The 21,913-nt window shown below is 39.6% G+C and overlaps 1 protein-coding gene across 3 annotated transcripts in view; it reads left to right on the top strand.

Moving 5' to 3' along the window:
* The window catches only part of Stxbp4 (syntaxin binding protein 4), a 151,890-nt gene that overhangs the window by 52,230 nt on the left and 77,747 nt on the right, over positions 1-21,913 (top strand). For all 3 annotated transcript variants that reach the window (XM_042282601.2, XM_006972012.4, XM_042282602.2), the window contains 2 exons: positions 609-698; positions 4,220-4,285. In XM_042282601.2, the coding sequence (XP_042138535.1) occupies positions 609-698; positions 4,220-4,285 (156 nt within the window). The remainder of the gene's footprint in view (positions 1-608; positions 699-4,219; positions 4,286-21,913) is intronic.

Here is a 21,913-nt window from a genome sequence, read left to right as displayed (position 1 = left end):
CAGGAGAGGGACTTGAAGGGTTTCTGAAGAGTCATAATTGGAGCATAACAGTGATTTTGGCCCCTTAGTTTACAGATGAAAGGGGGCCATCCCACTCCTCTCCTAGTAAAGGTGTAGGACTAAGAACCCACTAGACTGAATGTGGAATTCCAGAAAGCACGTGAGACAGCAGCTAGCTCTCCATTTCAAGACAGTTTGGGTCTGGAGATGGTGTAGTGGTTGAGAGCACTGAGTTCAGGTCTCAGCACAAACATGGGGTGCCTGTAACTCCAGTTCCCCAGGATCCAGTGCCGTCCTCTGGCCTCCACAGGCACTGCACACTTGTGCTACATACATATAGCCACAAACACATACACATAAAGTAAAAATATACATATTTTAAACATAAATACATATCTCTTAGTCCTATAAATTCTAAGTAACAACAGTATAAGGTAGAGCTTAAGAGACAAATCACCCCATACATTAGTTTTCTTTTACCTAATCAGACAACCCCAAAGTAAAACCTGAATTTTGTCATGATGCAAAAGTTCGAGGGTAGTGAAAAAGAACTTTCAGTTTCCAAGGTTAGCCCCTGATACATAACTTCTGTATTTTAATGTTGACAGCTTCTTCCCTGTGATTCTCTAGAAGCCGATGAGCTGGGAAAACTTAAACAAGAAAGGGATGCTGCTCGGGAAGAAGTGAACGCACTGAAGGTACCCGCCTCTTCGGCTTCCTTACTTTCCCTTTGAAAAAGATGTGATTCCAGTACTGGATTTGGGAGGATTGAGGCTCATTTTGTTTTTAATTCAAGTATGTTAGTACCAAATAGGATCAAATAATCGCTTGTTTAATTGTCTTTAGAGAGCTATCTGATGGTTCCGCACTCACTTCTTTTCCCACTTTGTGATATGCACATAAGATCCGATGTGCACGGTAGTTTTCCTCTCATGTCTGTTCCAGCTCCTCTTCCTCCTTCTCTTCTCTCATGTTGGTGGCAACAGCAGATGTAGCTGAGGAGCCAACTAAGCAAGCTGTGACAATTTTGAATCCTCTGATGTTTGTAGGAAATACATTTTTTTCCAGGTGCAGGGCCGTGTCTGAGGGTTGATGTGTTTTGCTAATGCAATTTGAAAATGAAGGCACTGTGTTTTCAGAACAAATCACATATGCTCCAAATGCACGATAACATTTTGATTCGCTCTCTATAGTGGCATTCTGTTCTCAATGGAATATTGGGTCTAAGTAAGATCCTGACTTTTACCGGAAGTCATTATATGTTCCAAGGAAAGCAACACAATTTAAATTATTTTGTTAGGTGATGGCCTCTAGTTATTTAATTTAGTCTAGCTATTCAAAAAAGAAGCACCATTTTCTTTCTTCTGTTGTTTTATAATGCCAGTCTTTAGAGAAAGCCAACATTAAAAAATTTTTAGCATATCTTCTCAGAGTTTCTGAAGATAGCCCAGCCAAATCACATTTTAAAAAATAAACATATATGTGCAGGGGTCAGAGACATGTGGGAACTTCTGTACCATTCTCTACCTTTAACTACAACCCTAAAACTGCTCCAAAAAGTGAATTCTTTAAGCAATTATAAAGAAGTGGATGTGTGTTAACTCACGCATAGATTAGTTCTTATAGAGCCACTTTATTACAGCTCGGCTTCTGTTTCTCCCGTGCTTCAAGATGAGTCACAGCATCTTCTACCACGGCTCTCCCATGTCTCCCTTGGTAGATACCCCCTACACCAGCTATTCATCTTACAGGATTTTAAGCCAGTTCTCTGTTAATGGATATTTAGGTTATCTCTAGTTTTCCGTAATCAAAACTAACTCCAGGGACTGGAGAGATGGCTTAGCAGTTATGAGAACTTTCTCCTAGCCCAGAGGACCCATGTTAGGTTCATAGCATCCATGTCAAATGACTCACAGCTTCCTATAACGCCAGCTCCAGGGGATCCAACACCATCTTCTGGCCTCCAAGGACACCCACACATATATGACATACACACAGTAGATACACACACATGAAAATGAGAAAAAAGTAAGTCTGTAATAATAATAATAATAATAATTCCATTTTTAGTAACTTTGTAGATGTGTGGGTGGGCAGTTGTGAAAGTTCACAGTAAATCTGTGAAAATGGAATTGCAATATTAAAGAATACCAGTATAAAACATTCTGTATATTTCTCCCAATTTCCTTTCATAAGGCTTTAGTAATTTGTATGCCTTCCAAATATAAATGAACTTCCTGCAACTGTGGTTATATTTCATAAATCTGAAATCCCCACCTTTTCATGAGTTGGTGTATCTATATGGAAATGCAAAATTCATTTTTTAAATCATTAGTTTCTTCTTACTCTCTTCGAACAGTCCTATAGTGTTGGTCATGTGAATAAGACAGAATTTTCTATATGACTCATCTTTACACAAACAAAATCCACAGATATCAGCGGTTTCAGAGGTTCTTGGATATTTTTCCTTCCCCTAAATTTTATCACTGTTAGATTTAATGATATATTTTAAGTTTTATTTTAATGTCAATATTAATTGCTAGGGTTTTAATTTGAAACTGTGTGAGCCATACTCATGTAACATTTAGACAAGGTCCCCACGAGGAGCCATTCAATCAAGATCACCTTTCAAGTTCATGAACTGTAATTGAGCATATTTTAATGTTGCAAGCCCTTGGGTCCCAGAATAAAACAGACTCTGTTTTAAGTTTCCTCTGCATTAAATCTTTTCTCTGAGACCCATTCTCTTCTAAAGTTTTATAAGGGCTGGAGGGCTGTCTCAGTCGTTAAGAGTGCCTGTTGTTCATATAGAGAATCCGGGTTCTTGTCCCAGCACCCACGTGATGGTTCACAACCAACCATAACTCCAGTTCCAGGGGATCCTATGCTCTCTTTGACCTCTGTGGACACCAAGCACACATGTGGTGCACATACATACATGCAGGCCAAACACGTATACACATAAAATAAAATGGATAAATTTATTTTAAAAGTAGTATATCAAGCAATAAATATTTTACTTGAGATAATGTTTGTATTTTCAGTTATTATACCTGTTGTGCTGCAGGTGTGCACACACACACAGGGGTATGCACACTTGGACACACAGAGCAGCAGAGCTTGTTGAGTGAGGATCGGAGCAGAAATGGTCTACTCCCACTCATCATCCTCTGACAGCTCTAGTCTCTGTGTCTCACTTGAGGTACAAATAGGCCATGGCTAATTTTCATTTTGCAGAAGTGATGCATCATAGTGCGTTGGGAACTTTTTAACCCAAAGCCTTTCACAGACTTCAGACCGCTCCTGCTTTTCAGAGAAGAGTGGAAATGTAGGTGCATTTCCCGTTTACAGGTGCAAAGGAACACAGAGCAGAGCGCCAAGCGTGAAGGTGGCTTGAGAGCCTAACGCCACACAAGGCCCCAGGCTCTCCGCTGCTGGCCTGGGGCAGTCATTGGACTGCTCAGTCACACTCACCTCACTTGCCTTTATTTCCCCTCCTCGACCAGAGCAGGCCGAGTTATCCAGAGGTCAGGTTTGGCCTCTTCTAAACTCGGTGATATTGCCACGAGTCTTCACCACTCTATCTAAGGTCCAAGTAGCCTGTTCACATTTTCCGGAAGCTGGCTCCTGAGTCACTAAGCATTTCTGACTAGACCACTCAACACAGTGGGACATCTCAGAGTACATGCTTAATTTAATTTTAGGTTCCAAGATGGTAGTATTTTACCTTTATGTCGTAGACAACTATGTATTTCATATTTTGGCATAATACTTGTGTCCTTTTTGTGAGTTAATTGTTCAAAAATGGGCTAAAATTACATTAGGAAACTAAGAGTCGACCCAGTCTTTCTTTGGTATGATTAGAAGGTTTTTTTATGCCTAATTCAGAATAACAAGGCCTTTTGTCTGGCAGCTCTTTGGTAATAACAGCTGTCACTCAAAATTTAGTTGCTGTTTACCCATTTCAATCCTGACTGATTTCTTTTGGATCTCAGAATTTGACATCATATAACATTAAAGCAATAAAGAATGTTTTCACCAGAATTATACTTAGATAGCTAAGTACTAGAGAATGATATGTGAAACCAGAAAATGAGCAGGAATTGCATTAGGAGATGTTAACAGTTTGATGTTTGGGGAATAAACTTTGAAACAGAGGAATAAAATCATGCTTGGTGTCACGATGACATGCTATTAATTCAGTGCTTTTTAAACACAGGAGAAATTACTTGAATCAGAGAAACATAGGAAGGAGCTAACAGAAGAACTCCAGAATGTGAAACAGGTAAGTCTGTGTGGGGGTAGGGTATGGGGGGGGTTGGGGGTGCGTGAGGGTGGGTGCATGGGTCTACCCAAATTTTAAAGCGGTAGTGCTTCATCATATCTCAGAATCTGCTGCTGCAAACGACCCAGGAGAAAACTGGAGAACTCTTAAAAAAAATGAGCATTTGGAATTTATACTCACTGGAGTCCTGCTCTGTTACTCAAACAGGTTTTAAAACTCTGAAATGGCCTTCATGAACCAAAATGACCACCCCGTTGCTTTCCTGTCCTTTCATTTCCCTTTTCTTTCTGTCCTCCCTTTCTTTCTTTTGTTATTTGTACTACAAGATTTTATTAAAGAAAAACAAAACAAGCACTCCCCCCCAAAACTACACCACAGAGCATTGTTACAGTTAGTTGTTAATAGTAAGTGATTAAGAATTTGCTTCCATTTTCCATATTCTTCACCAAACTGGAAACAGATTAGAACAAGACAGATAGAAATATGAAAAAGTAGAAGCACAAACAGTGAATCTACTCTGAATGTTAATACTCTGAGTAAGTGTTTCTAGAACCCTGTTGGAGACCTGTGGTGGTTGCTTGCTTCTGAATCCCTGTCACACTGCCCTCATGGAAAGCATTAAAATGGCCGAGAAAACAAACGGAGCCACACGTGACTCCTATCCTCAATATGGCCATGACAGAGACCAGGATAAACCTCCAAAAGTACATATAAGAAGAGTAAATTATTTTCAAAGTAAATCCTGAAGCTAGCCTGCCACTCAAACCCAGGCTACCTAGAACAGAGAAGGCATTAAGGACTCTGAAAAGAGTAGGGAGAAACAAGAATCCATGAAATAAAAGTGAAATCAGCCCCAGAAAGAGAAGGTGTAGTAATCAATGTCCAAATCCCAGACATCTGACAGGACTTGAACGCTCTCAGCCTGGATTCAGAAGAGTGTGCCCCCACCCCCGAAGTAGCAGCCACTGAGAGTCATAGCTTCTGGGGAAGAATCAGGTAAATTAGTTAACAGAATACAGTGGGACCAGGCAGTCACACACACACACACACACACACACACACACACACACACACACACACACACACAAACCCAAGAGGAAAATGAAGGATCTTACAGAAAGAGAAGACATATCAATCTCAATCTGCCTACTTCTCACCCTGGTTCTATCAGTAATATGACCCATAATGCACCTACACAGAAGATGGTGCTCTTGACCTAAGACCTGTCTATGACATAATTTTTTTAAAGAAAAAAAAAATTCAACATCATTACCAAACTGCAAAAGTTAATGTGAATTAAAGTTTCAGTCCTGGTAAAATGTGCACAGCAATTGAGTAACAAAATGGTAGACAGCTGTAACGCAACATTCCACATTCAGCCAAATAAGTATTTGGAGCTAAGAGAAATATGCCTCAAATCTGAAATTTAAAAAGAAGAAGACAAGACTAGGGCCAGTGAGATGGCTCTTGGAGTCAAGGTGCTTGCTACCAAGCCTGACAGTTGTGAAAATTTAGTAAAGAAATAGAAATGAAAATTAAATTTCCAAGATTTATATTCAAGTACACTAGAAACATGACAATAAATTGTAGAATTTCTTGGAGAAACCAGTCAGAACAAAAAAAAAAAAAAAAATAAAGGCTAAAGTTGAGAATTATCCAATCAAACTTTCCAGAATTAGAAAAGCTGCATCAAATGAGCAGCCTCTTGGAGGGTCCAGAACCTCCCACACCCACATGTGTACACGCCCAGAAAGACAATGGATTTCAGGGCCAAGAGGTAAGTTCAGTTACTCCTGGAGCAACGTCACAAAGTAGGAAGTGCTCGAGTTGACAGAGCCACACCATGAGGCGCTGCCTGACAAGGACTTCTGTGCCTGCATCTGGATGAACCAGGACACCAAAGCATTAATCATAGTTGTGAATGATGCACCGTGGAATAATGATAACTCACAAGCCCGTACCATGTATAATTAGATTAGCTAATGGATGGGGAGAGAGCAGCACTGTGGCTCATGGTGATTGTAGAGTGCAGACTGGAGACAGCAGCAACACTGCTAGATTTGGAAAGAAGCATTTTGAATGTTTTAGTAAGGATTGAATTAGGGACAAATTAAGATGCTAAATTTAGGAGGAAATTTTAATGAACAAGATATCTACATAGTTATGTGGTTTAAAAGTAACTCTCCAAACCACTGCTAATTATAAGGGAGAAATAGTAATTATGCAGTGGAAAATTGAGAAAACAGTTTGATGCTAAAAGTTGTCCTCACCAATGAAGAAGTCATCGTCACTCCAAATGTGATACCCTGAAAAGGACACAGTGTCACCTGTGTGCTATTCTGACTGAGAGTGTGTAGCCTAAGTCTAACCTCAGGGGACATCTGGTGTGTGTGTGTGGGGGGGGGTGGTATTCTTCAGAACCACTCACCCTAACCTGATACATGCTGGACATTAAGAGGAGTTAAGAAGCAGGAAATCTAAACAAATGCCTGACCCAAGGCTGGATCTTGTACTGGGTGGGGGGAATAATGAAGGACATTACTGAGTGATTTGCCCAATCTGGAATGCAGAAGGTAGATCAGATTGATAAAAATATTGACTAGAATTTGAAACTCCTAAATGAACTATAGTTACATATCTTTATTAGGAATACTGTTGTACTTAAGGGAAAAGGGCTATGATTTATGTAATTTACTCTACATGGTTAAGTAACCATATGCATGCATGCATGTTACATACACATACATATACATGCTGAATATAGGGGAGGTTGAAAACGTAGTGTTTTTGCAACAGCTTCTAAATATCCATGCTTTATAAGAATACCTTGTATCTCATTCATCAGCATATTGACCAAAGGCTAAATCTGGTATGGTTGGGAAATCTGGGTGGAGAATTAAGAACATTCTTCTTCTTCCTCTTTATTTTTCTTTAAGTTTTATTAATTTATTTTAGATGTATGAATGTTGGCCTACGTGTACATATTGCATTACATGCATGCCTGTTGTCCAAGGTCAGAATAACCCATGGATCCAGTGGATCTGGAGTTATATATGGTTGTGAGCCACCATGTGGGTGGTGGAAACCAAACCTGGGTCCTCTGCAAGAGCAGCAAATGTTCTTAACCACTGAGACATCTTTCCAGAATAATGCTATTCTTAGACCTATAAAAAATTTATTATTTATTTTTTTGTTTAAACTTTTTTCATTTTACATACCACCCACTGTTCCCCTCCCTCCCCTTCTCCTGTCCCCCCCATCTCCCCCAATCCCACCCCCTATTCACTCCTCAAAGGGGTCTAAGGCCTCCCTTGGTAGTCAACACATGCTGGCATACCAAGTTGGGGCAGGACTAAGCCCCTCCAATATTAAATCCTCTATAGTTCAGCAAGTTTTCAGACTTTTGTTTTGAGATAGCCTTACCAGCCTGGGTCAGCCTCAAACTAATCACAGTTCTCCTGCCTCAGCCTCCAAAGTGATAGAATTACAGTTTAAACACTCTTTTTTGTTGTTTTAGTTTTTAATTAAAGTGTATGTGTGCACGCACACCTGCATGCACATGCACACACACATACATGGTGCCTAAGTGCATATGGAGGTCACAGAACAACTTTAGAGAATTAGTTCTTTTCATCCTGCCTTTGGGTTCTGGGAATGGACTGTCTCATCAGGCCTGGCCATGGACATCTTTACCTTCCTAGCACCTAATTGGCCCTGACCCTTATTTTATGAACTATTTGATGTTATGCCTTTTAAGTTTTTTTTTTTACTTCTATGTCTTCAGTACCTGTACCATCAGTATGCTTTACATTTCAGTGTTTCTTTGTGTTCTGAAAGTGGGATTTATGAATCTTCCTAGTTAAATTTTTATGTGTAAAATAAATTAAAGGATGTTCTCACTACATTTAATTAAAACTTTCTGTTTTCCTAATTTCTTGGGGTGCATTAATTGTTGATTACCAACTATGTTAGATGTAATCGTTACATTAAAGCTGACAGAAGACACAAATCTGAGAAAGAAATGAAGGGAGTAAAGAAAGGAACCAGCAGATGTACTGTCTTTGCCCGGCAATACCTACCCTTTGCACATAAGGCCTTCCTGTATTTATTTCTCTGAAATGATTATTTTCCATTATACAAAAAAACATCAAATATATCAATAAATCACCTGTATCAGAACTTAATATGAATAAACAGGGAAACGAGATAGATGAAAGTGTGAAGAGTCCAGATTCTTACTCTTTTATGATAGGTGAATGTGCAGAAGCACAGGTGTAGGAGATAAGGGGCTACTGAATGAGTGTGAGTATTAGACCATGTAGGTTTGTACCCCCATCCTTCCTCATGTTAGCAGGTGACCTCCAGCAAGTTACTTTGCCTTCCTCAGCCTGTGTTTGATAATAGGATCCATCCCAAGAATGTCAGAATTGAGTGAGAGTAAATCCATACAGTATGCTGTATACCACCCATAGTAAACACTCAAGTATTATCATGACTGTTAGAAGTCATAGAAGGAATGTTAAAAGATGACTGCAATTTGTTTTAGCCATTTAGTTTAGAGGGTAAATGAAATTCTAGCTGAGGGATTAGAAAACTTCTCATAGATGGGTAGGGTATAAGCTGGGCTTATAACAGTGTGAACATTCTTTCATAGCAGGAAGAAGCATGTCTGTAGGGCCAGAGGCCATTTTTGTGTTTGTAATTTTCACTGTGTTTGTATTTTTGTGTCTGATGAAGTAATAATAAAGTCAACCTGTAATTTATCCCGAGGACTTCAGAGTTGAAGTGTGTTAACCTTGTCAGCTGATCCTTAGAAAACAGCAGTTAAGTATTCTTGTAATATCATCACTGTAATTACTAAATAGAAACATGGAGATAAAGAGGACAGGAAATGACATTTAAGTTGAAATTTCGAGGCCAAAGCACATAGGTCGTTGAATACTAACCTACAGATTCAACAATCAACTGCCTCCAATGAGAAAAATGAGCATTTTCCTCCACCCTTAATCTGATCACATTCTTTTTCACTCCACATCCAACATATTGTCCTTGTAGAATTTGGGGTCAGCTGAATGTTTTTTAACTGAATGTTTATAATTATGGTATTTACCACTCTTTAGCACTGCCCTCTCTGTTCCAAGCCCATCTTCCTGGTATTGTCAGCTTCCTTCCATGTCATACTTCTACCCTTGCCCCACCCCTGAATAGTCCAGATTAAAAACTTATAAGTATCTTTTTTAAAAACTTAACAGAAAACTGTAGGTTTAGGGTAAAAGGGCCAGCCAAAGAAACATAGTCTGGCCCTGAAACCAGAGCCAGTGAAAGAAACACCCCAGCCCTGAAAGCAGAGCCAAAGAAACCCACTCTGCCTCTGACCAACTCAGCACCAAACCCAACCAATCTCTGAGCTTGAAATCCAGCCAATCTCTGAGCTTGTCTAAGCTCAGGGATTGAAATCTGACCAGTTCCCACCCTGAAAATCTTCACCCTGGAAAAACTCTGCTCCCGAGAAGCCCTATAACTCTGCCTGTTCAGTTGGCCCCTGCCGTTTTCTACCCTGACGGAGGCAGCCACTCTCCTGGGTTCTTCCCTCTCAATAAATCTCTTGAGTGAGGTTTGAGTGAGACCTTCTGTCGCCCAAATGGAACGGAGCAGGGAAGTAACAGCTTTCCCTGGAGCCAGAGCAGAAAGGAACAGAACTGTAGTAACTTCGCTGGGAAAACCTTCCCCTGGCAGAGCAGAGTGGTTACATTGGGGAAGCCTTTCCCTGAAGCAGGGCAATAAGCTCCTTCGCTTGAGGTGACTTCATGGTACTCCTTGGCTCCTGACTGCCAGGATCCCTTTCCATCTGATCAGCAATGCTTACAGTAGGACTTACTGTCATATCTAGTAAAAGCCAAAAACCCAACAAATAGATGCCAAAGCTGACAAGTTGGCCAACGGGATCTGCCATCTTGCCCCAACCGACTCCTCTCATGCTCTCCTCACTCCACCCCCCTATGTTTCTCCATCCCTTCTATTCCGCTTTCTCCAGCCCCCTGGTCTTCTGTACCACCACCTACATGGTGGGTGGGAGGATTTTTGAGCAGTGCTAATCTCTTTTGCTCATCCTTTACAATGTACTTGTTAGGTTTTTCTTCTTAGCTTTATCTCCTGAGTAGAGAGTGTTTCTTGGGGACAGCGACCTCTGATTTCAGCAACAGCTGCCACAGACTATGGCACAGGTACTCCTATGTTTGGGAAAGTGAGGAAGGGAAGAAGGAAAAAATGAGAGATTAATTTAACATCGGGTTAGGAAGTAACTGAAGAGCAAATGAAAAACTATTGTAAAAGTCCAATTTAACACCGTCCAATAGAAAAATAAAAGCCACTTACAGACAGTTAAATTGGACTAGCAGAAAGAAACAATAAAATTACATATATTTAATCTGTTACATATAAAATATTTTGGCATGCAACAATGTTAAAATTTTTAATGAGATACTTCATATTTTTTGCACTGTATCTTTACAATAGTATTACTTTCTACTTTTAGAGCATCTTTATAATATTAAATTTTGATTGGAAATACTGGACCTGTGTTTTAATAAAATTTACGTGAAAACATAGATTCATGTGCTCAAATTTCTCTAAGCTTACTTTAAAAGTTTCTTATAACTGAATTAAATCCCAAAGTTTCATAATATTTGTATCCATGTTCACATTACTAAGTTTTTTAGAATAATTTATTTTTTCATAACTACATCCACTTAAGAATATTGTATAATTCTTTTCAACTCAGTAATATAGCTTCATTTTCCAGGACATGACATACATTGGTCATAGCATTAAACAGTATCAGCTGCCAAACATATTTTAAGATCATTTTAGCTTTGTAGCCAATTGATATAATATCTATCAATAACTAGGATTTACCTATTGATACATATGAGGAAAATATAAAGTAATTAAAATTGTTTGTTATTATTACAAATTTCAATGGCAGTTTAAGTTCTGACTGATTCATACTTGAGAATTCAGATCTCCCATTTGTAAGACTTTCATGTGAATTAGTTCATTCATATGCAGTGTGATATTAATGAGAAAATGTAAATTGTACTGCCTTTTTTGTTGTTGTTGTTGTTGATTACTAGATAATGGGACTAAAACTGTGCCCACAGCAGTCTTACACAATAGCACCAGAAAGCTAAGCACAAGTTTGTGGGGTTTTTAACCATATGTATCTTTCTTATGGTGTAATAAAATAATAAAACGCTTGTTTAAAAACATCAATAAATTCAATGTTTTGCTCTGACAAAGCTGGAATACCATCTGCTGGAATAACCACTTGTTTTTCATTATCTAGCTGAAATATTCCTTTAAAATATCTATTCTAAACATTTTGAGTTTTTTTTCCTCAGCTAAAAATTAACATTTCATCAAAACTTTGGAAGTTCTTTGAGATAAATGTTCTTGAAGTCTCAGTCAATTATTTTCTCTTTTGTTACATCATGTACCTGAAACTATAGAAAAGTAATTGGTTTACATATTTTAATTATGCAGATCACTAGTATTGTTAGAAAGTTTCTAGGGTATGTGGGAATTTGTGACTTAATTAAAGAACTATATCTATATTTACAAAGTACTTTTTCTGTCCTTATCATAACTGAAATTACCAGCTTAATTTAAAAAAATGGTTTCCTTTGTTGCATAAACCAAATAGGTTCTCCCGCTGCCAGGGTTACAGATGTGGGGCATTTCCTTCTGAGTTAACGACGAATCCCATTCGTTCTTTGCTGGTTATTAAAAAAAAAACTTTCTAGCAAATTCATGGTGCACTTACAAAAATATGTTTCACTATTGCTCAGTATTTATATATTTAAAAAATATTGTACTCCAAATATCTTTGTAAAATCTTCATGCTCAGTCTCTTTTTTCTGTCCTGGTCGTGTTGCTAGTCAGTTTATTCTTCATCAGTAGAATATCCTAATAGTATTCTTCTTAATATCTTGATATATTCTTTGACAGTATCCTACATGTGTGTAATGTATTGTGATCATTTCCACCTCCAACTCCCACTCCATCTCTCCCCTTACATACTTCCCCATCCCACCTTAATGCTTGGTGGTTATGGGGTCCTCCACCTGCCAGTGAATGCACCCCTGAAGAGTAGTGACTCCACCTCCCTCAGCAGCCATCAGTTGGGAATAGCTCCTTAGCTAGGATAGTGCCTTGTGAGCCCCTCCCCCATGCATGCCTGAATCCCGGGGACCTTGGGTAACTGTAGCTGCTGTGAGTTCATGAGTACAGTGGCCATGTTGTGTTCTGAGGACAGCATGTCACAGCACTTTCCCATCCTTGGTCTCTGACATTCGCTGTGCTCTGCCTCGTCAGCAGATATTCCCGGAGCCTCGAAGGGGTTGATAGAGATGCTGTCTTTAGGGCTGAGCACTCACTCAGCAGTCACTGAGTCTCAGCTCTTGGGTCAGATACAAGGCTCTACAATGACTGCTGCTCCCCGGGAAAAGAAGATTCTCTAACCAGGGATGAAAGCAGCACTAAATGTGCATTGAAGCAGATATTTAGCAGGCATCTGACACCGTGTGCATTTAACAGAACAGCATTAGTAAGCTCCCTCCTAAGGCCTATGGCCTCCCCAGCCATGTTTTGTTTTGTCTGTTTTACCAAAGTTACATGAATTCTTCCTGTACAGTTGGCCTCCCATCCGGTCAGAAAGTGGGCGGCTGTGCCCATAACCGTCATGCTGCTGCCGCACCAGTAGACACATAGTGTCCGGAAGGTGGGTTTGTGGCAGACAGGGTCCACTGCTACTGGGGAAGTCCACTGATGCTCTTCTCCCCCAGTCGCCTGCATAGCACCTCTCAGCACTCTGGAAACTAGCCAGGGGGAAGTTTCTAGGTCAGCTCAGCTGGGTTTCTCTGTGTCCTACAAGCAACGTGTGTTATGTCTTCAGCCATAGCATCTTACAAACTAGTTATGGTAGGGAAGCAAGACCCACGGCAGTAGCATGTGGTGTTTGGGGGGCAGGGAGCTCTGAGGTCTCGCTGACCAGTACTTCATGGGGAAGGTCCCTTTACTAATTCATTTTGAGACTGTATCTTGTAAAATGATGAACCAGTCCTAAAAGCACCGTGGTTTCTCCTTTCAAAAGTTCTTCAGCTGTTTTAGATTACGGAAGCGGACTTACCTTTAGTGTAATGACCAAAAAAGAAATCAGCGAGTAACTAAGGGGAAGGGAGGGGTAGTGGGCAAAAGGCAGAGAAAGAAAAAATAGAAGAACAAGCTTTAGGCATCGGCGTCCTTATTCACTGAAAGGGTCTGGCCCCTTGTTTTTCTTCAACCAGGGATCACCATGATACTTCATACTCTTGCTTCTGTAATGAATTGACTGGTTTCTGAAACCCGGCCTTTTTTTTTTTTTTTTTTTTTTTTCATGCCCTACAGAATAGCCCAGCCCTGCTGTTTAAATTATGAGGACAATTTCCCATGAAGTTTTACTTGTCACTTTTTTTCTTTCCTTCAAGTTCTAACAACTTCTAACAGGCATGAGGCGGTCCTGTAGCATCTTCCTTTGATCAACAACTTTCTAAAACCCACCCTCACACTCAAGCTGTTTTTAAATGTCCTTCCAAGGTAGTGTTATGACCTCGGGCAACATGAATTGGTGAATACTCCAACGCCAAAATACTTGGCTTGTCTGAACCGGTCTATGCCCTGATGGAACACAGGAAGTTGTTTATTTGCAGCTTGGCTAGGATCAGATACCTGGTCCACTTGTAGTTGTCTCACCTGTGCTGAGTTTGGGCTGACGACTTCAGAGGGGCAGGAAATAGGAGGTCGAGTCAGTTCAGGATTCTCTGGCGTGGACTTGTCCACAGCACACACTGCTGGCAGCTCTCTCTGGGTGTGTGGATGAGGCAAGACTGACAACTTTGAAAACAAGTTACCGATCTCTAAAAAGAGCGTGGTCCCAGTCCCACACTTCTCAGGAGTGTTTCCTTGTGGCTTTAAGGTAACAAGGACACCTCTAATTTTCACATGTGGGTGACCTCCGGATACCGCCTTAGCTTTTGGTAATTTGAACTTTTAATAGTTTTCTATAGCAGTGCTAGTAGTTATTCTAAAATACCATCTCATCATTGGAGGGAAGAAAATAAGAAAGATACAGATGTTCGTTGTATCAATCCTTTCTCTTCCAAAAACATGGTATAGTAAAATGTTCCTCCTCTTAGACTGATAACTTCTGCTTCCCTCTAAAGACCTTTTACAGAGAGATACCTCGTGCTGCTCTTTTGGGGCCGAGGCCACCTCCTACCTCACACTCTCCTCATATCTGACAACTGCTAATCTATTGTCCACTCCACGTTTTGTCATTTGGAAATCCTATACACATGGAACCATATAGCAAGCCGCTTTTCATCATCTATTTTCACTAATCTTAACTCTTGGATCCATCTGGAATGTTGTAGCAATCTACAGGCTGCTCTTTTTTGTTGATGAGAACATTATAAAACTAGTTTTCTCTAAGATGTCGGTGGACTGTTTCAACGTTGCCTTCCTGGTTGTGATTTTCTACTGCTAGCATTCAGGATGTGACTACTTGATGAGATTTTATGAACAAGAGATCGCTGTGTGGTATTATAATTGTGACTCAGTACTAACCTTAGAAAGGCATTTAAGGCCGGGTGGTGGTGGTGGTGCAGGTGCACGCCTTTAATCCCAACACTCGAGAGGCAGAGCCAGGCAGATCTCTGTGACTTCGAGGGCAGCCTGGTCTACAAACGAGATCCAGGACGGGTACCAAAACTATACAGAGAAACCCTGTCTCGGGGGGACGGGGGGTGGGGGGAGGCATTTATGATTCAAGAAGCTTATGAAACAAGTAAACTTGGATATATTTTCAGCATTAATTCTCTTTTTTTATGATCAGAAAATGACTTCTCTTTTCCCTACCATTAGACTCTGTCCTAGACACTGCCTAAGGTGAGGAAAGCTTACTTGACAAAAGGAGCAGGAGACGTGCTTTCCCAGAGTCCCAGTCATTGACCTGTTTATACCTAGTGATTCACTTGAAGTGAATGCAGCACTCCAGGCAAGCTTTAACAACTCAGGTGTTGCTATGGCTACGATATGGATGAAGTATCTCCTCAGTTTCCTGTTGGAAGGCCGGTGTTCAGGGTAAAGATACAAACAGGCGATAGAACCATTAAAAACTAGAAAGACCCTTAGGTCATGGGTCACACCCTTGGATGTTCTCACGGGACCCTTTCCTCTCCGTGCATTACTCCTTCTCACGCATGCGCCATCTCACTTGTACTTCCACCATAACACCATCCACCATGATGTAACACGGCCAAGTGACCTGTCAGTCATCATCATGCTGTTGGGAACTAACTAAACCTTTCTTTACAAGTTACCCCACTCAGATAGTTTATAGCAGGAATGACTAATAAATACAAGTGTCTACCTCAGAATTTCCATTAGAGAAGATCTTGGTGTCTCAAGGATTCCAAGAGACATTTTTTTTCTGTCTTGTCTGTACTATAAACTTATTTTAATTGTGCTGACTTCATTAGAGACCATTTTCAGTGTTGGAGGAATTTGGAAGGAAAGTGATGGTATGGAGACCTGCAGTTAATTTGGTTATACCATTACCTGTAGGAGGTTTCCCTATGGGAAACTGGTGAAGAGAGCGTTCCATACAATGCGTCTTTTATGGTCTGGCTCTGCAAGGGACCACATGCCATCCTCCAGCCATCACTTTGCACATGCCTATAGTAACTTGCAAGAGAGAACTGACAGAGTCCTTTTAAATCATGTATTAAATATGGGTTTTATAGGAAGGTACCATGAAGGCTAAACATACAGCCTTTAGGACTGTAGGGAGAAAAAAAGAGTAAAATAGAACAAAACCATCACTTTCTAGTGAACTTTTCCTAGTAGGGACCTTGAAGCTGGTGGGTTGTTGGAGACGTATTTGTATACAAAACCAAGTGGCCTCACCCTCCATAATTTTCCTTATTTATCTAAGAACAAACACATACATACCTCTAAAAATCCATAATCACTTGTTGATGGAGCACCTTTTAGGTTCCACTTTAGACATCTGTGTAGATGCCAAACATTTTTTTAAAATATCGGAGCAATATATAATAGTTGGACTGACAAAGGAGAACATTTGATCCAAGGAGGAAGTAGTGATAAGGTGGCTGGTACTATAAAAGTCTTATCTTGGCTGTTCAGTGTGTGAGAAACACCTTCAGGACTCCTAGTGTCATATGGGACTCATGACATGGTACTAATGATTTATTCACAAAATATTGAAGAGCTACAAAAAGACTCATCTAGTCTTGGCTGACCCCACATAAGTAAATTATTCTGTTTAAAAATGTACATTGGGAGAGATTGTCTATGCCTGAGTTGGAGACTAACGAGATCTCCATTGTAGTTCTTGAGTGTTAAAGGCAGCACTTGCACTTGGTGATTCACTTGAAGTGAATGCAGCACTGTAGACAAGCTTCAGCAAACTCAAGTGTTGCTATGGCTACGATATGGTTGCAGTATCTACTCAGAGTTCCCTATGTTGAGTGTAAGCCCGGTGTTCAGAGTAAAGATTTAAATGAGCGATAGAACCATTAAAAAGCAGAAAGATCCTTAGGTCAGAGGGCACAGCCTTGGGTGTTCTCATGGGACTCTTTTCTTTCCAGGCAACTACTCCTTCTCACACATGCTCCATCTCACTTGCACTTGCTGATGTGGCAGAAATGACACTCTACTGGTCTCCACAGAGCCTTTGTCTAACTGGCATCTCCTTTCGTGCCTTTTCATCTTTTTCTCTCATACTCTCAAGATCTGCCTCATCCCATTTCCCCACATAGTATATGAGATCCCTTTATATGGTAGGTACCGACTTTTTTTTTATTGTTTGCTTTTGGTTTGGTTTGGTTTGGTTTGGTTTTTTTGAGACAGGGTTTCTCTGTGAAGCAGTCCTGGAACTCACTCTTATAGACCAGGCTGGCCTCGAACTCACAGAGATCCGTCTGCCTCTGCCTCCCGAGTGCTGGGATTAAAGGTGTGTGCCCCCATCGCCCAGCCTAGATATTGACTCTTATTTCTCCCAACCCCGAGACAAATGTTAACCTGTGCAAACATCCCTTCTCTGGTTGCATGAACACTAGTGGTTTTGCACTGTCACTTTAATGTTACTATCTTTTTCTTTTTAAAATCTTTGAAGAACTGTATTCCTGGCCATATATCAGATGCATATTTACCCAGATCCCCATCCTATCTTTATTTAATGCTGAAAGTATTCTGTCAGCATGTAGTGGAAGGTGAGAGTATACACTTTCCCCCAAGTGGTTTCCTGTAGCAAACATTTATTGTTTTTTTGTGGTATCACCCTTAGTTATAGACTCATTTTTACATAGCCTAAGGTTTGTTTCACCTATTCCATCTTTACAGTACTTTTTCAATAATTATTTGTTAGGCAAGTGACTATTTTATTTACCTCATTGGCTAGAATAAGATATTATAATTATTTATATGTGAATCACATCCTTAGGCTGTGTCCTACATTGTACCCCCTTCTGAACTTCAAGATCTTAAACAAGATTCTCATTCTCTCTCTCTCTCTCTCTCTCTCTCTCTCTCTCTCTCTCTCTCTCTCTCTCTCTCTCTCACACACACACACACACACACACACACACACACACACCAAAAAAATGTTTAATAAAATTTGTATTTCAGACTTAATTTGAAGTGAATGTACTTCTCTTTTAATGACAGAGAGCCGCTTAAACCCTAAAGTTTGAAAGAATTCTCCATAGTTAATATCTAAAGATGTAGCCACTGAGTTGCATTGTCTCTATAAAAAGAGTTTAAACTCTTATGAAAGGTTTTCAGTATTATAAATATTCTCCTTGAGCACATTTGTAACTAAATGGGCATGTAGATTTTTATTTGTCAGTACACTAAAAAAAATACATGTTCAGGGTTAAACCATCCTGATGTTAAAACATGGTTTAAACTAGTTAACACTATATATATATATATATATATATATATATATATATATATATATATATATATATATATATATATTAAAGATTATCACCTGGTACAACTTACCTGAGTTATGTACTTACGTACCTGTCCTTGACTAGGAACTCCTCTTTGTGAAGGAGATTGGAAAGTATTTTCTTTGCTGTCCAAAGGCAGAAATGGGTTTTGTACCTCTTAGAGTGGGGTATCTACAGGTAAAGAAGTTGGCAACCCTAGGAAGGTTAATTAGAGCTAATTATAATATGATTGACCTAATTTTCCTCCAGAAAGTTTAAGTGATTCTTTCTCTGCACAGTGAAGATTTTATTTTTTCATATACACTAAACCCTGTTTTGTGAACTTACAAATTATCCATCTTATATGCTTTACAAAAAAAAAAAAAAAAAAGAAGTGTTGCTTCCTACATTGTAGAATAAGGATTAGGTGGGGTTGGAACAAACCTTTAAGATTTTATCATCCTTGACAGCATTTACTGTATTAATACATGTTGAATAGGGAATATAAACAAATATTTGTAATTTTAAATCTTTAATGCAAAAACAACGTAATTGTCAAACAGTGAAGTATAACATTTCTTTTAACTTTGACATTTGCTTCATTTTATTTAGATTTTATATAATCTCATTTGCTTGATAAATACCATAAAATGATGCTTTTAATTTCTTATGTAGATGTGTATTAGGCATATGTGTGAATCTTTATGTGTGTCATCATGGAAGACAGTTTAATATACTAAAGCTAGAAGCTCACTTGGATGCTGCTAGTGGAGACTTTGAAATATGGAGAGGGAGGATATATTTTACTGTGGACCATATTTGTTACTGAAGCTGGAACCTGACCGATAACTGATAAACTGATCCTTCAGCAATGTGGAGAGCACATTACAATGACAGACATAGGAGGCAAGTCCCTTATGAGTTTCATCCCGTGCACAAGATGGTAAAAACACAAATCTGATGAGAGGATACAAAAGGAATTAAGAAATGGCTGCAAACTGCATCATAAAGATCTCACAAGTGTTTAATGGCTGATCAAGTAAGGTGCTACAGTCCTTAGACCTGGATTGCCCATGAAGATAGGAAGAAAGGTGGGGGCGTAGAGACAGGTAATAAGTTTTCTGTGAGCTGGTCTTGGTCTTACATGCCTCTAGTCCTAGCATTTCGGATGCTGAGGCAGGAGTATCAACTCAAGTGTGAGACTAGCCTGTTCTACATTGAGTTTCAAGTCCAGCTTGGGTTACATAGCAAGAGGGTGTCTCCAAAAGTGTTTTGTGAATTTAAAGTCTTCTCTAAATTCATTCATGTTTATTGGGGTGTGTTGTCCATTCATTCATGAATATATCTGCAAAGCACTTTGAGATCATCCTTTCAGACAGCTAAAAAGTAAGTCAGATACACAAATTAAGGAGACTGGCCATAACTTGTTTTCAAACAATTCTCATTCACCGAACAGCCTTCTTCCTGCAGTAAGCCTTAATTTTTTTTTTTTTGAAAACTGTAAATGGGCCCCAAGACTCAGAAAGGCTTTCCAGTGAGCAAATGTCGGAAGCTGATAAGAGAAGCGTTCTCGGGGCTTGGTGGTAGCATAACTTACTGAAGACATATCTCCTTGCAATCTGCTGCTTTCCCCTGTCAGCCACTGACATTTGAAAGATTTACTGATTAGCTTATAAGTTATAGAGCTTGTAAGTGTTGTGGACTTCTGAGCTAATTGCACGTTTGCAACAGCAATTAATGCTTCTCCTACTTTTAGGGAGCTGTTAGCACTCATACCTAGAGAGAGGATAGTTTCATGTAATTTTTTTATCATTAAAAAAGACATGTGCAAATTGCATTTCCAGACAGCTAGTATTACCAGTTGAGTACTTCAAGAAAGCCCTTACTTAATAAATTAGCTTGTCAGGCTGTATAATGGCATACATGATATGTACATTTTTTTCCTGAAATAGTACAAAGAAACAAAGGAAAAACTGTAACAAGGATGGTAATAATTTCTTTAACCTTCTTGTGAAAGTTATTATGGTCTTATAATTGTTAGAGCTCACTATATAGATGAACATGCTGAGTCTTAGAGAATTATATAGGCAGAAAATGATAGAAAAGTAGATCTCAGATCTAAGATACTGACCTAGCTAGGACCCATCCAAAGCATATGCTTTTGTACTAAGCAAGTGTTATTGTTTGTTTTGTTGTAGATCATGTTACTTTGTGGGCAAAAATGCTACAGGTGTGAAAACATACAGCACAGTGGCCTTTAGCTAAGGCCTACAAAGATTATCATCAGCTTGAATTATATTTTCAAAGAAGAATTTGGTCTCATCTTTCCTAAAGATTCACTGCAAAGTTGTGGGGAGGCAAACGTTTGTTTAACAAAGAGGCACTGTGAACTGAAGGCATTTTCTCATTATTGCCCCTAGAAAAATTCTGATTGTACTTCACACTTCAGGATTATACTAATTAATACTTAAAAGCATGTTTTAGCTGGGTCTCCTGGCCTGCTCTTTTGTCTTTGTTTTTCTTTTAAGATCTACCTTTGTAATCTCAATTTACCTCTAGCTCACACAAAGTGTATCAGTAAAAGGCTACTGTATTTGTCCTGACTGGGATTTCAGGTTGATGGCGAGGCACTGAGAGAATTCCAGCTCTGCTGTTACTGACATAGGAGGCTTTGCAGTTATTTATTAGAAGACAGCCTGGGAGGAAAAGAGAAAATGGATTGTTGTGATCCTCTCTCGCTAAATCCGGCCCACTGCGGTTATCTTTTCTTTCCTGCTTTCTCTAAAAGGCATCCTTTCGGTGCACTAATCTTTTAAGCAGCCATTCAGTGGGAACTGGGCTAGAACCTTGCTAAGGGGTCACATTCACCAGCCTGACAGTTATACATTTACAAAAGAAATGGTATGAATTTATTCAGCATCAAAACCTCTGCATCTCTTACCACCCAGCCGTATTTCACACCGTATTACCGTCGCTGCGCTGCAAAAGCTGCATAAATCCCATCCAGATTCTTCATTTAATTAACCAGCGTTCTTTGAGCAAAAATAAAAGTGCTGTTTTTATAGAGGAATAAAAGCTGCACGACGCGAGTGTGAAGAGGACAGATCGTCAAATTAGTGATTCTTCACTGCAGCTGGGGTGATTTTCCTGCCCTTCCTCTCTCACTTCAGAGGCTTTTTTTTTTTTTGATTGAATAGAAAATGGGGAGCAGTACAGTGTCCTCAAATGTGTTTGAGAGTCTGTTGTTATAACCACATCCTAAGTTAGTGCAGGGCTGGTGCTGGTGATAACTGGTACCTAGAAATGATTTTTATAACATTTCCTGTAGTTGACCAGATAGTGTGGACTAGCGACCAAGAGCGTAATCTCTATTAACTAAACTGCGTGAGTTCAAATCCCAGGCCTGCCACTAAGCTTTCTGTGCTTTGGTGTCCTGTCTTTGAAATGAGGATAATTCTAGACATACCTTATACTACCATATGCAGTTAGCTGGCTTGACACATAAAACCTTTAGGACGGGGCTCTTATAGTGAACTGTTACCTCCTGTGTGTGCAGCAGCAGGCTGGTGTG

Source organism: Peromyscus maniculatus, chromosome 8 (assembly GCF_049852395.1).
Source record: "Peromyscus maniculatus bairdii isolate BWxNUB_F1_BW_parent chromosome 8, HU_Pman_BW_mat_3.1, whole genome shotgun sequence".
In the NCBI taxonomy this organism is placed as follows: domain Eukaryota; kingdom Metazoa; phylum Chordata; class Mammalia; order Rodentia; family Cricetidae; genus Peromyscus; species Peromyscus maniculatus.
Note: the sequence above shows the minus strand (reverse complement) of the source record. Positions and strands in the feature narration are given on the sequence as shown.